This window comes from Microcebus murinus, chromosome 5 (genome assembly GCF_040939455.1).
Source record: "Microcebus murinus isolate Inina chromosome 5, M.murinus_Inina_mat1.0, whole genome shotgun sequence".
NCBI lineage: Eukaryota > Metazoa > Chordata > Mammalia > Primates > Cheirogaleidae > Microcebus > Microcebus murinus.
This window is the reverse complement of record NC_134108.1, coordinates 78,394,311-78,410,179: the sequence shown is the minus strand read 5'-3', so window position 1 is coordinate 78,410,179 and position 15,869 is coordinate 78,394,311. Positions and strand designations below refer to the sequence as shown.

Sequence of the window (15,869 nt, the reverse complement as noted above, 5' to 3'; positions counted from 1 at the left end):
TGCCTAGGCTAGAATGCAGTGGTATAACCATAGTTGACTGCAGCCTTGAACTCCTGGGCACAAGCCATCTTCTTGCCTCAGCTTTCTAAGTAGCTGGGACTATAGGCATGCACCACCATGTCCGGCTAATTTTTCCAGTTTTTGTACAGATGGGGTCTTGCTCAGGCTGGTCTCAAACTCCTGGTCTCAAGTGATCTTCCTGCCTCAGCCTCCCAAAGTGCTAAGACTATGGGCTTGAGCTACTGTACTCAGCATGGCTTTTTTTTTTTTTTTTAAATAGCATTACTTATATATGAAATGGCAACATATTTTGAAATGGCAGATGGTGAAAATGGCTTTAGTCAATTATGAGGAAAATAAAGTGGTACCCACAAAAGAGGTACCAATATTGCATGATTCTGGCATGAAGGTACTTTTTCCCCAAGGGTGATACATATGTAACAAATTATGACAAAATTTTTATAAGAATAGTTATCTCACCTGCATATGAAATGCTAAGAAGCTTGCTTCTTTCAAGAGGGGGAGCCCAAGAAGACCACATGGCATGCATGGCTGGATATGTAACACCCTGAAGGGGAGAAAATGATATTTCTGATGAAATATAAGGTAGTTTTGTGAATGTTTTATTTATTTATTTGTTTTGGAGATGGAGTTTTGCTTGTCACCCCAGCCAGAGTGCAGTAGCATCATCACAGCTCATTGCAACCTCAAATTCTTAGGCTCAAGCCATCCTCCCACCCCTGCCTCCCAAGTAGCTGGGACTACAGATGTATACCACCACACCCTGCTAATTTTTCTATTTTTTGTAGAGACAGGATCTCCCTCTTGCTTAGGCTGGTCTCAAACTCCTGAGCTCAAATGATCCTCCAGCCTCGACTTCCCAGAGTGCTAGCATTACAGGCATGAGCCACTTCGCCCTGCCTTTGTTAATGATTTAAAGTAAGCTAAGCATTTTGTTGCAAAAGCATTTTCTGGATAAGAATCAAACTAGAACCAGGCTCCATTAAATGTCTTTACAGTGTTGAGTAAAAATACCTTATCATGAAATACTTTCAAAATTTGAACAAAGATTCATGAATTTGGAAAATACTTTGAGGACTGCAAGGTAAGGGTTACAATAAATCTGAAAGAATGTATTGAGTGGTGACACATCACAAGGTTAGTTTTACTCATTCACTTTATTATTAATGGCCTGAATGAAAAGTGAATGATGCTAATTTATAATTTTTAAAAATACTGAGCTAAGGCCGGGCGCTGTGGCTCACGCCTGTAATCCTAGCTCTTGGGAGGCCGAGGCGGGTGGATTGCTCAAGGTCAGGAGTTCAAAACCAGCCTGAGCAAGAGCGAGACCCCGTCTCTACTATAAACAGAAAGAAATTAATTGGCCAACTGATATATATATATATAAAAATTAGCCGGGCATAGTGGCACATGCCTGTAGTCCCAGCTACTCGGGAGGCTGAGGCAGAAGGATCACTGGAGCCCAGGAGTTTGAGGTTGCTGTGAGCTAGGCTGACGCCACGGCACTCACTCTAGCCTGGACAACAAAGTGAGACTCTGTCTCAAAAAAAAAAAAAAAAATACTGAGCTAATACTTTGAGATACTGGAAGAAAAAAATTCAAGTTGCAATGGTGATATAGCGCCTCTTGTATATTCCTAGATAGAGCTGGAACCCATTCTACTAAGTGAAGTATCTCAAGAATGGAAAAACAAGTACCACATGTACTCACCAGCAAATTGGTATTAACAGGTCAACACCTAAGTGGACATATAGGAGTAACATTTATTGGGTGTCGGGAGGATGGGAGGGGGGAGGAGGGGATGGGTATATACAACTACAATGAGTAAGATGTGCAACGTTTGGGGGATGGACATGCTTGAAGCTCTTATTCGAGGGGGCAGGGGGGCATGGGAAATATATGTAACCTTAACACTTGTACCCCCATAATACGCTAAAATAAAAAAGAAAAAAAATTCAAGTTGCCCTTAATCAACAGAAAAAATGGTTCTGTAATAAAAGGATGAATTCACTTAGACTATTTACAGACTTTTTTCTTGTGTGTGTGTGGGAGGCCCCCTGAGTGATAATTAGCCTAGTAAATGCCAATTACTGATATGGAGAGGCAATGAAATGGGGAGGCAGGGAGGTTCGCAGAGACTTGGTAGATGAGGAGATACTGCAGGAGAGAAGGGAATAGGTTTTTGTAGATTCAAAGCATGAGATTAATAGCTCTCCTTGGCCACTAACTGTGTAACCTCAGAAAGATTAATTAACCTCTTTGAACTTCAGTTTCTTCATCTGTAAAACAGAGATAGTACTTACTATCTTGCACAATTGTTGTAAAGATAAATGGCAGTTAGTGCTATTATTAATGGAATGAATGCTTAAATACTTTGTACTTTTTGCTGATTCTTTCAAAAGAAAAAGGAAGGAAGGAAGGAAGAAACATAAATGGAAGGCAAAGATGATTTAGACCACATTACCAATCAGCAAGAATCCATATCATGGAGCATCCACAGGATGAGTCATTATTGAATAAAACTTAGTCTGTTTGGAAATGCCCACAGAGATTATGTTGTTGAAAACCTTGTTATAAACCCTAGGGACAATGTAGGTATATTCATGGTGAATCAGACAGTAGAAATGAAAGGTGCTGACCTAAGTTTATGGATGAAGCAATACACATGTGATGCATATTGGAAGAATGAAGAAAGATGAAAGAAGCTAAGGACAAACCCAACTTAAATTCTACTTAGAGGCCGGGCACGGTGGCCCATGCCTGTAATCCCAGCACTCTGGGAGGCCAAGGCGGGCCAAGGTCAGCCTGAGCAAGAGGGAGACTCTGTCTCTACTAAAAATAGGAAGAAATTAATTGGCCAACTAAAAATATATAGAAAAAATTAGCCGGGCATGGTGGTGTATGCCTGTAGTCCCAGCTACTTGGGAGGCTGAGGCAGTAGGATTGCTTGAGCCCAGGAGTTTGAGACTGCTGTGAGCCATGGCACTCTAGCCCAGGTAACAGAGTGAGACTCTGTCTCAAAAAAAAAAAAATCTACTTAGAAATAAAATGGTCACCTGAGATAACAACAGTAATACAAGCAATATGCTACAATGTCAAATTAGTGGCATAAAAAGACAGGAAGTTACAATGTAACAATGTATTCAGCAAGGAGATTCAATAATTGGATCAGAGAAAATATACTACAAATTAATATATTTTACTTAAGTAAGGAGAAGAGGAACTTCAAAATAGAGGAGTTATTTTTATTTTGTAAAGTGAGGAAAGAGTTTATTTAATAAATATTGAGGCCAGGCGCGGTGGCTCACGCCTGTAATCCTAGCACTCTGGGAGGCCGAGGCGGGCGGATAGCTCGAGGTCAGGAGTTCGAAACCAGCCTGAGCAAGAGAGAGACCCTGTCTCTGCTATAAATAGAAAGAAATTAATTGGCCAACTAAAAATATATAGAAAAATTAGCCGGGCATGGTGGCACATGCCTGTAGTCCCAGCTACTTGGGAGGCTGAGGCAGGAGGATTGCTTGAGCCCAGGAGTTTGAGGTTGCTGTGAGCTAGGCTGACGCCACGGCACTCACTCTAGCCTGGGCAACAAAGTGAGACTCTGTCTCAAAACAAGCAAACAAACAAACAAACAAAAACACAAAACAATAAACCTTGATAAGGACAAAATACAAACATTTAGGTGAATGATAAAACTTTAAATTTAAATATTAATAGTTCTTGACAATTTCTAGAGTATCCTAGCAATCTTTATTCCATATGTTTCTATTTTGTTACTGAGGACAGGGAAGGTATTCTAGGCCGGGCGCTGTGGCTCACGCCTGTAATCCTAGCTCTTGGGAGGCCGAGGCGGGCGGATTGCTCAAGGTCAGGAGTTCAATACCAGCCTGAGCAAGAGCGAGACCCCGTCTCTACTATAAATAGAAAGAAATTAATTGGCCAACTGATATATATATAAAAAATTAGCCGGGCATGGTGGCGCATGCCTGTAGTCCCAGCTACTCGGGAGGCTGAGGCAGGAGGATCGCTTGAGCCCAGGAGTTTGAGGTTGCTGTGAGCTAGGCTGACACCACGGCACTCACTCTAGCCTGGACAACAAAGTGAGACTCTGTCTCAAAAAAAAAAAAAAAAAAAAAATGATGGAACTGGCCGGGCGCGGTGGCTCACGCCTGTAATCCTAGCACTCTAGGAGGCCGAGGCGGGAGGATTGCTCAAGGTCAGGAGTTCAAAACCAGCCTGAGTAAGAGCGAGACCCTGTCTCTACTATAAATAGAAAGAAATCAATTGGCCAACTAATATATATAGAACTTAGGTGGGCATGATGGCGCATGCCTGTAGTCCTAGCTACTCGGGAGGCTGAGGCAGAAGGATCACTTGAGCACAGGAGTTTGAGGTTGCTGTGAGCTAGGCTGATGCCACGGTACTCACTCTAGCCTGGGCAACAAAGCGAGACTCTGTCTCAAAAAAAAAACCAAAAAAACAATGATGGAACTGATGTCTAGAGGTTAGAACTTACCTAAAGTTTCATTGTTAGATACAATAGAGCTATTATCCAAACTCTGATTTTCTGACTCCAATCTTCTAGTATTCTTTTTCCCACACAACATGATGTAAGAGAGCTCTACACCAAACCCAGAGGTCACCATCTTGCTTGAATTAAAGAAATGCAAAAAAGCAAATAAACCTATGGCTGGGTTTTACTGGTAAAACTTCAAAGTTAGGCCAGGTGCAGTGGCTCACGCCTGTAATCCTAGCACTCCGGGAGGCCGAGACAGGCAGATCGTTTGAGTCCAGGAATTCAAGACCAGCCTGAGCAAGAGCGAGACTCTGTCTCTACTAAAAAAATAGAAATTAGCTGGACAACTAAAATATATGGAAAAAATTAGCCGGGCATGGTGGTGCATGCCTGCAGTCCCAGCTACTCGGGAGGCCAAGGTAGTAGGATTGCTGGAGCCCAGGAATTTGAGGTTGCTGTGAGCTGTGGCACTCTAGCCTGGGCAACAAAGTGATCATTATGTAAAGATGGAGGTACACATGATGAAATAGAAAACAGAAGTGGAAAGAAAAGTAGGGATTAAAATTTTAAAGAATGATACAAATGTTAAGGGGAGGAAAAAACAGGCAACATTTAATAAAAACAATTCTAAAAATAGCAGAAGGGCCAGAATAATCACAGAACTCAGTTATATAAAATCATAAATTATTTGTCTTTACATTAGAGGATCAGAGAAAAGAAAAGAGCAAATGATAAAGAAGAGTTTTTATGAATAACAACAACTTTAAAAGTAAAACAAAGGACTTCAACAGTCTATTGTGCAAAATGTTTTAGATCTGAGAATCAACGATAGAGCAGAGATGAACTGCGGCAAAAGCTCAAGAGGTAAGGATGGCCTAACTTAACCATTTAATAGTGGTTTATTTTCTCCTTTCCTAAAGCAGGAGGCTATGAAGTCTCCCCTGGAAAGGGGAGACTCTCTAGATTTTGAGTAAAGCTTTCTCTAGAAAATCTCTAGATTTTGAGTAAAGCTCTCCAATCAAGACCTCATTGACCACATACAAAATCTGTTTAGGTTATTTTCTTTTTTTTTCTTTCTTTTTTTTTTTTTTGAGACAGAGTCTCACTTTGTTGCCCAGGCTAGAGTGAGTGCCGTGGCGTCAGCCTGGCTCACAGCAACCTCAATCTCCGGGGCTCACCGATCCTACTGCCTCAGCCTCCCGAGTAGCTGGGACTACAGGCATGTGCCACCATGCCCAGCTAATTTTTTGTATATATATTTTTAGCTGGTCAATTAATTTATTTCTATTTTTGGTAGAGACGGGGTCTCGCTCAGGCTGGTTTTGAACTCCTGACCTTGAGCAATCCGCCCGCCTCGGCCTCCCAGAGTGCTAGGATTACAGGCGTGAGCCACCGCGCCCGGCCTTAGGTTATTTTCTTGTTTGTTCTTTCTCTAATTAAAAAATAAATTCCTGTTATTATCTAATATTAATTTTTGGTTTACAGTCATACCAAGGAATGATATCTTTAAGAATAGAAATCGATATAGGGTAAGAAGTAAAAGAGAAAAAAATAAATTACCTCTCCTAGTCCTTCTAGTGCTCTGAGTGCAATGAGAGGTCCAACTCCTAAATCTGCAGCAATGGGGGTGAACAGGGTCAAGACGGCAGTGCCAAGGATCCCAAATCCCAGCAGCAGTTTCCCCCCTATTCTGCTGGCAATATATCCTCCAGGAATTTGTGTGATGATGTAGCCATAAAAAAAAGAACCGAGAATCCATCCTTGAGTTTCTGCATCCCATGGGTACTTTTTACCCTACAAAAAGTAGGAGAAAAAAAAAACACACACACACACACACAACAACAATCCTTTAAGAGCTTGACTAAATGGCTTTTTTCTCTTATTGACACATAAGTACATATAAAAGAACCACTATTTTGGACTGAAGAACATGCAAAACTTTCTAGTAGGTGGGTAAGTCATCACGATACAGAGGCATGCAATTTCTAGAAGTGAAAGGAAAAGAATTAGAAGTCATAAACTTCAAGAAGGTTTGCTATTTTATGAAACTAGAGACCATAGGGTGAGCTTAGAGACTGTGTAATAACCACAACCAAGAAGGCTCATAAAAGAGTCACAGGCTTAATTCAGAAAGCTATTAAACAGGATACTGTAGTAGTTGAGCTAGAATTTGGAGCCAGGCCTGGGTTTAAGTCTAGTTCTCTTACTTATTGGATATGAGATCTGAGAGGATTAAATGAAAAAATGCACATAAAATAAGGCCTGATACACAGTGTTCAGTTAATGTTGGCAATTAACATATATAAATACAGATAATTAATACCTCTCCATTTCAGACCAAGCGCTTAAACAAACATATGGAACAACACAAAAGAGCAAGAATTCAAACCAAGCCATAAAGTTCATGTAAGTAGGACCTGTCTTTTAATTAGTAGCAGGACACCGTAAGGTACTAATGAAGATTTAGTGACTGATCTGAGTATCTGACATTATTAGTGCATGTAGCTGTATAACCAAGCCAACATGTCAAGAACCATTCCAAGATTTCTTTTTACTGTGGACATAAGGCAGATGAAGATAAGTAGCTAGGTCAACAAAGGAAAAGGTACAAAGCAAGTTCCTAGTCCTAATTATCCTTGTTTAGGGTACCAATTTGTAGTTCATCTGTAGAATTCTAGGACTTTATGTATGGTCCAGCAGTACTTCCCCTGAAGGTCATAGGTTGGAGTAAGGAAAGTGGGGAGTGTGTATCCAAATATGTTATTCAGTGACATTATTAAAGTCAAATATAAAGATTTTTTTTTCTCTTCCACCATTTCTACCAATGTCTTAGAATATAAAGATTTTTAATAAATCATTATTTCACTTGGGGAGAAACCGTTTCTCTTCCCTGCTTGAAAGTTCCTGTTTGTAAATGGCAGAAAAGATTCGCCCAAGTATGACCTAGTGCCTTCATGAGCACTGAAAATGGATGAAAATATACTCACAAAAAGAATACGAACCTTTTCTCCCTATACTGTTTCCTTGTGTGATAAGCAAAGTAAAATATTTAAAGGGCATAAAACTTAATTCTAAAGAGATGATGAACGGACATTTATCACACTTCCACTATAACATGAGGCAGGCAAAATGACTTAAGTAGCTTAGGTTAGACATGTATAAATTTGGAAAAGAATGTCCTAAGAAATTAGCCAGCTTTTATTTTTCATCCTGCAGCTGAGATTATATAAACTCTCCTACAACAGTAACCATATAAGTGAAATAGCTATTAAATAATAGTACTATAAAAACTATCTAGAAACATTTGAAACAATCTAGTTTTCTGAGACATAAAATGTGTTTTTCAAATTCTCTTCAAGAATGGTATATTATAGAGGGAACTAAAGAACTACTTTTCAAACAGACCAAGTATAGTGGTAGTAGCTACAGTTACAGGTTATTGTCAAACCAGTTCCCCGGGAAACAAAAAGAAAGTGATTCAGAGTATATGTAAAGAAAGTGTTTGTGGTTTCTGTAGGATGAAGAAAGACCTTTTGTCAAACTACATGAGCTCCAAAAAAAAAAAAAAAAAAAAAAGACCTTTTAATATTTTTCATTGGAATATTTTAGGATTAATTAAGACTGTTTGCTTAAAAAATAACACCTACCGTTTGATTATGAAGAACCTTTATGGGAGCAGAATGCTCTGGACACTCCTTGGAAGTTCTATTATCTGCTAAAGTTGTATTTGAATCTACCATATCCACTAATGCAACACTCAGATTCACACGTAATGCATAGACAACGAAGAAACCCCAAAACGCCAAAATTGCTAAATTGTAACGAGCAGAGCAGCACACTGGAGCTGAAATAAAGATTGGGGGAAAACTTTAATTAAAAGAACAGATTAGATGATATTGTCTAAATGATGGAAAAGGTTACTTTTTAGAAGCTTATACATAAATCAATAATCATAGTTTCCTAAGAATATTCTCAGATTAAGCAAATCTAAAAATATTTGTCAAAGAGAATTTGTTCCCTGTATCTAATTTTCATGCAAATTTAATACATGAGAGCATGAATTGTAAAACAATTCATTAATGGGGGGGGGAGGTGGCAAGGGCAATATATGTAACCTTAATGATACTTATACCCCCGTAATATGATGAAATAGAAACAAAACAAAACAAAACAAAAAAACCCCAATTCATTAAAACACTCAGGTAAAAGTTTCATCAACTTTGCTCAGAAAAATCTCCATGCCAGAGTCAAACTGAACCCCTAATCCCTATCATAAAGATATAGCCTAAGAAAAACAGGTAAGGGAGTTTAATGTTATCAATTCCTGAACAATTATCTAAAACATAGGTCAGTAAGTACCTGAGTACTTACAATGACATAGCATGTGCACTACCGACTGTGAGTCAGTAGTCATCTTGTTGCAAAAAAAATTTACTGCCAAGAGTAGGGCATTAACTTCTCTTGATAAATTTCTTACCTTGAAGCATATCCTCAGCAGCTGGGTTTGAGTCAGAAGCCATGATTAATATTTAAGGCTATTCTAAACTAAATGTATTTAGGACTCTAGAAGCAAATTTGCAGAATCTGTGACAGTGGTAGCATCTGTGACAGTTGCTCAGTAGCTATCATGCCTAGAAGGCCCACAGCAAATAGGGAATAAATGAATGCACCACAATGATTGAAAAAAAAAATAAGGAAGGCAGACTAGGTTGGAGGAACCAATGAAAGATGGATCATGTGAGAGGAGGAGTTTGATCTATTTTTTACTCTAACTGTAGGCTTATGCAAGTAATTTCTCTTTTTTCTTTTTTTACTGAGTTGCAGAATTGGAGAGGGATGGGAATCCAGAAAGCTGACTAAGGGTGATCAGCCGCTTAGTGACAAAGAAAAATTGGCTAATCCAGAGTCTGCACATTTTAAATTTGGTAAATACTGAGTGTTTGATAAATACCTGTTTAAAGATATGAACATGTATTTCATTAGGCAATGGCAAATTAAAATTAAATATGTACATATGAAAATACATGTGCTTTTATTTGGTAATGACATATTAACATTATATAGATGTGCTTGTTTTTCCCCTCCTCAGAAATCGTGGTATTTTCATTGAGCTAACATCAAAGCTAATAAATTTATTAGCTTTGATGCTAATAAATATATAAAGCTAATATATATATTTTTAATATAATATATATATATTATACATATATATATATATATATTTTTTTTTTGAGACAGAGTCTGGCTCTGTTGCCCAGGCTAGAGTGCCGTGGCATCAGCCTAGCTCACAGCAACCTCAATCTCCTGGGCTCAAGCAATCCTTCTGCCTCAGCCTCCTGAGTTGTTGGGACTACAGGCACGTGCCACCATGCCCGGCTAATTTTTTCTATATATTTCTAGTTGGCCAATTAATTTCTTTCTATTTATAGTAGAGACGGGGTCTCACTCTTGGCTCAGGCTGGTTTCAAACTCCTGACCTCAGCCTCCCAGAGTGCTAGGATTACAGGTGTGAGCCACCACACCCGGCCTAAAATGTGTTTTATTTTTTTATTTTTATTTTTTTTTGAGACAGAGTCTCGCTTTGTTGCCCAGGCTAGAGTGAGTGCCGTGGCGTCAGCCTAGCTCACAGCAACCTCAAACTCCTGGGCTCGAGTGATCCTTCTGCCTCAGCCTCCCGGGTAGCTGGGACTACAGGCATGCGCCACCATGCCCGGCTAATTTTTTTTTTTTTTTATATATATATATATTAGTTGGCCAATTAATTTCTTTCTATTTTATAGTAGAGACGGGGTCTCGCTCTTGCTCAGGCTGGTTTTGAACTCCTGACCTTGAGCAATCTGCCCGCCTCGGCCTCCCAAGAGCTAGGATTACAGGCGTGAGCCACAGCGCCCGGCCCTAAAATGTGTTTTAAACTTACCAATGGGGGTCGGTATAACTGAAAGAACACAGACTCATTTAGAGTGGGACTTGGGAGTAAATTTCAGTTCTGATTTTCACTGGCTGTATGTCTTTGTAGAATTGACTTATAGTTTTCATTTTCAGCTTTCCCAGCTCTAAAATGAGAAGACCACTGTGTATCTCACTGGGCTGTGTGGAGAGTAAATTAACTACTGTAGCACACTCAGCAGAACTATATAGCAGGCACTCAATAAACATGAGTTCCTCTCCTCTTCACCCTAGAGAAAGTTATACCAGTAAGATAAAGTACGATGCAACAAGGGACAGAGGGGGCACTTTAATCTGCGTGCAGTCAGGGAAGGCCTCTTGGAGAAGGAATATTTTATATTTATATATTTTTAATTTTTAATTCTTAAAATTGAGAATAAAAAATTACTTAAAAAATTTTTTTTGTAAAAAATTTTTTCCAAACACAAACCTTTACAAGAAAAGGAATATTTGACTGAGTCTTCAATAACGATCAGGAAGTCACCAGATAGGACAGAGGAGGAAGAGCAATCTGAGCAAAGGCAGCAGTGTGTACAGAAGTATGAAGATGAGGAAGATAAGACATGGAGAGAAAGAAATTCTAAATGATCAAAGGTGGCTGGATATGTACGTACTGTAGTAACTCTAAGAACTAACATTACTGAGTAGGACAGTGGGTACTGAAATTTATTTATTCATTCATTCATACATACATACATACAGAGTCTCACTCTGTTGCCCAGGCTAGAGTGCTGTGGCGTCAGCCTAGCTCACAGCAACCTCAAACTCCTGGGCTCAAGCAATCCTGCTGCCTCAGCCTCCCGAGTAGCTGGGATTACAGGCACGCGCCACCATGCCCGGCTAATTTTTTCTATGTATTTTTAGTTGGCCAATTAATTTCTTTCTATTTTTAGTAAAGACAAGTTCTCACTCTTGCTCAGGCTGGTTTCGAACTCCTGACCTTGAGCGATCCTCCCGCCTAGGCCTCCCAGAGTGCTAGGATTACAGGTGTGAGCCACCTCGCCCGGCCTGGGTACTGAATTTAAAAACATAAAATAATGGCTAATTTTTATTGAGGACTTACTATGTGCTAGGTATCAGTCCAAGTGTTTTGCCTGTATCAAGGTTATTTTTTTGATTAACTGATTTAGTACATGTAAAATACTTAGAATTATGCTTAGTACCTAGTAACTGTGATTTGTTGTTATTATTATTATTGCTTTTTCTAGATATTAGGAAATAAGGTTATTTCTTAAGAATTGAGGTTATTTCTCATTTGTGGGAAACTGGGATTTGGGAAAAGTAAGGTGTTAAAGAGAGTGGGAGCATGAAGTAATATTCAACTAGTCCAACCCTACCTATCAGCAATTAATTCCTGATATATACTTATTTCTAGCTCCCAAATTAATACTCACGTATGTGGTATATGAAAACACCAGATTTCATTAAAATGGACCCAGTTATTTCAATATCAAAACTGATTATCGCAATGTGACCCAAGGCCATTTTCCTTCATTTTGTAATATAGTCACTCTCTACCAGCACCCCATACCTCATATTTGACTACCTTCACACACTAAGCATCTTTGTGAAACTCAATGGTTATTATCTGAAATTTAATGTAAATCCTCCACCCCCACAGAAGAGGGAAAAAAAATCAATGAAAACAAAGCAACAGGAATTATAGAAAATCACAGGTTCCGATAGAGTGGGACAATGAAGAATAGGGCCTTCATTTTTCCATGCCTAGCTTTTCTGAGGAATGCAAACTCAAAATGGTCTTCTTTGCTGCTGCTGCTAATGAAAATGATAATAATAGCAACTAACACTATATGCCAGACTCTATTCTGAGTATTTTCCATTAGCTCATTTAATCTTCACAATAACCCTATAATTAAGTATATTATTTTCTCCGATTTAGACACGAGGGAAGCACAGAGAGGTTAGGTAACATGCTAAAGCTCACACAGCTAGTTAGCGGAGCTGTGATTGACAATTAGTAATTAGTCACTCCTCCAGATCTATGCTCTTTCTTCAAACACAAAGAAGTGTCTTAGAAGCCCTAAAACTGATTTGTCCTAACCTGAATAAGCACGTGGTACGAGTGTATTTTGAAAATCCAATTAATCAAATACAAAAGCGATTGCATTTATACAAAAGTAAACTTTCAATAATTGGGAAGTGTGGTGCATGCAGAATTTTTATGTGTGGGAGCAGAAACTTTTGCTCTTCTTCACCTAATTTTCTCACTTCCTCCTACCGAATTAGGCAGAAAAACCTACAGACGTCCTGTTGTTCGTAAGCATAAGCCATCCTCTCCCATGAAAGCAAAAGCTTGAGAGGAAAACCACAGTTGGGTTGCTAAGAATTCTGTCAAATCATACCGAACTGAGAAGTATTAATTCTTTTTTGTTTTGAGACAGAGTCTCGCTTTGTTGCCTAGGCTAGAATGAGTGCCATGGCGTCAGCCTAGCTCACAGCAACCTCAAACTCCTAGGCTCAAGCAATCCTTCTGCCTCAGCCTCCCAAGTGGCTGGGACTACAGGCATGTGCCACCATGCCCGGCTAATTTTTTTTTTTCTATATATATTATTTGGCCAATTAATTTCTTTCTATTTATAGTAGAGATGGGGTCTCGCTCTTGCTCAGGCTGGTTTCGAACTCCTGACCTCGAGCAATCCGCCCGCCTTGGCCTCCCAGAGAGCTAGGATTACAGGCATGAGCCACCGCGCCTGGCCGAGAAGTATTAATTCTTAACACTAAAGAAATATATTTTAACTTTAGCTCTCTTAATAAAGAAGCACTGTGCATACATAATTTAAAACCATGTTCTTTTTTATTCCAGGTGGGGTGGGAAACTTAAAAATTTGTGAAGGATCAAGGAAAAACGATAAAGCATTTTGTAAGTAGAAATTATGTGACTATAAGACAAATGTGGCAATGTTGTGTGTCAAGGAAGGAGGATAGGACTAAAATCCAGGACAACCCTGAGGCCAGACCTTAATAATACCGTTATGTATTAATACAATCTTCCACAACTTAGTTAACACCTATGGCCCTCAGTGGCCTGCATATAAGTGACACTCCACTAGATGGTAGTCTTCGAGGTCTTTTTACTGCTGTAAAATTTTATGACTATGACATTTTACCAGCCTTTCTCTCCTGAAAAACAAAACTATTTACTTAGGCGTAGATAAGGTACAGCTAATTTCACACTGGTTTGTTCCAGAAACAAACATAAAAGGTAAATAAAATGCATCTAAACATATGGAAAGGGAAGTTTTAAGGGTGGCTAAAACCAAAACTTTTAAAAAATAATTCTGATGGAAAGTCTTTTTTTTTTTTTTAAGCACCTACTCATATCTTCTTAAACATGCAAACTAAATACATAAAACATAATTTCATCTTTAAAACATATATCTAAGGGTCATCTTATAGCCAGGCGTGGTGGCTCACGCCTGTAATTCTAGCACTCTGGGAGGCCGAGGCAGGTGGATTGCTCAAGGTCAGGAGTTTGAAACCAGCATGAGCAAGTGCGAGACCCTGTCTCTACTAAAAATAGAAAGAAATTAATTGGCCAACTAAAAATATATATATATGAAAAATTAGCCGGGCATGGTGGCGCATGCCTGTAGTCCCAGCTACTCGGGAGGCTGAGGCAAAAGGATTGCTTGAGCCCAGGAGTTTGAGGTTGCTGTGAGCTAGGCTGACACCATGGCACTCTAGCCTGGGCAACAGAATGAGACTCTGTCTCAAAAAAAAAAAAAAAAAAAGGTCATTTTGTTTCCCTTATTAGACCACACATCGTATATAACTATTACTAAAGCTGGGATAGGGGCATTGCTGAGAGGTAAATGAGGTAACCCCTGGAGTCTTCTATAAAGTTGTTATACTCATAATTGTTTTTTCCACCTCTTTTCTCCTGTCTTGTCCTGCTCACTACACCTCAGACACATGGCTTAATTTAAAATATTGTTGACTAATGCAATACCCTATAACTGTAGGCTCCTTCTTTGTAAAACCTTTATAATTTAATATCAAAAATAATGTGTTCCTACTATTTCTACCTCACTTGCTCTCCAGTGAGTATGCAAACAGTAAAAATAAGAAAGGAAATTGCTATAATGAAGGCAGCCTCATCAAGCCAGGAAGAACAGGGCTAATACCAAAGATCTATACACTCAACTTATAAACCAGGCAGGGATTGTTTATAGAAGTGATGCTATGAGCTAATTTTCTCCTTTTTCAATTAACTTGTCCATCCCAATCAAAGATCAAGATGTAGAACTTTTCTGTCACCCCGAAAAGCACGCTAGTGCCTCTCTTCAGTCCATTCCCTCCTGCCTACACCTTCCAGGCAATCACTGAACTGCTTTCTGTTACCATATATAGTATTTGTTTTGCTTTTTCTAGAACTTCATATTCATGGACTCATACATTAATATGGTGGCTCCTTTTGTTCAGCATGTTTTTGAGAATTATCCATGTTGTTATGAGTATCAGCAGTTTGTTCCTGTTCATTCCATTGTACAGATATATCACAATTTATCATTCACCAATGGATGGCTACCTAGGTTGTTTGTTGTTTTTCACTATTACGAACAAAGCTGCCATAAACATTGTGTGGTCATATGATGATGTATGTTTAACTTTAAAGAAACAGTTCAATAGTTTTCCAAAGTAGATGTACCATTCTACACTGTTATTAGCAATGTAGTAGAGTTCTAGTTATTTCATATCCCTGCATTTGGTGTTCACAGTCTTTTTGGTTTTAGCCATTCTAAGGGGTGCAAAATGGCTCGTTGAGGTTTTAATGTGTATTTTCCAGACAATGTTTTTAACATTTGAGTTAAATTTTGATTATATATACATATTTTCCAGTTGCAACAGAATATAGTAATTTCTAGGGAATATATTATGGCATTTGTTATATTATTTTACAGAGAAATATTATAAAATTCTAACTGTAAATGCCACAGAAAAATATTAGTTTATGAAAATAAGTACAACTTCCAGGTAAAACATCACCATGGTACAGTATTTGGTGCATTGAGAGTTGACTAAAATAAACTCCCAGCTGCTGCATGGAGCTATCATGTTGCTACCTCTACTGCCACCATCTGGTAGCATTAAAAACAAAAAACAAAGACAACACAGAAAACTATTAATGTACTCGGTCAGCAAAAGTCAAATTTCCATTTCGACTCTCATGCACACATCTTTGAAACTATAGAGTACATGGAAACTAATTTGTTATTTAATTTTCATCACTTTTAAAAAAGTTATGTTACAAAAATATCAAAATAAAATGTTTTAATTTCCCCAAATTCAGGGGAGATGCTTTGAGAAGTACCTCCTTTTCGATTTGTTGCAATACCTTTGGCAAATTGCCTTAGGGCTCTTTAGATAT

At 38.7% G+C, this 15,869-nt stretch overlaps 1 protein-coding gene across 2 annotated transcripts in view; it reads right to left on the bottom strand.

The window, feature by feature from the left end:
• The window catches only part of SLC17A5 (solute carrier family 17 member 5), an 87,941-nt gene that overhangs the window by 71,072 nt on the left and 1,000 nt on the right, over positions 1-15,869 (bottom strand). For both annotated transcript variants that reach the window (XM_076003184.1, XM_012788775.2), the window contains exons 2-4: positions 8,182-8,378; positions 6,095-6,328; positions 481-568 (exon numbers count right to left, since the gene is read on the bottom strand). In XM_076003184.1, the coding sequence (XP_075859299.1) occupies positions 481-568; positions 6,095-6,328; positions 8,182-8,378 (519 nt within the window). The remainder of the gene's footprint in view (positions 1-480; positions 569-6,094; positions 6,329-8,181; positions 8,379-15,869) is intronic.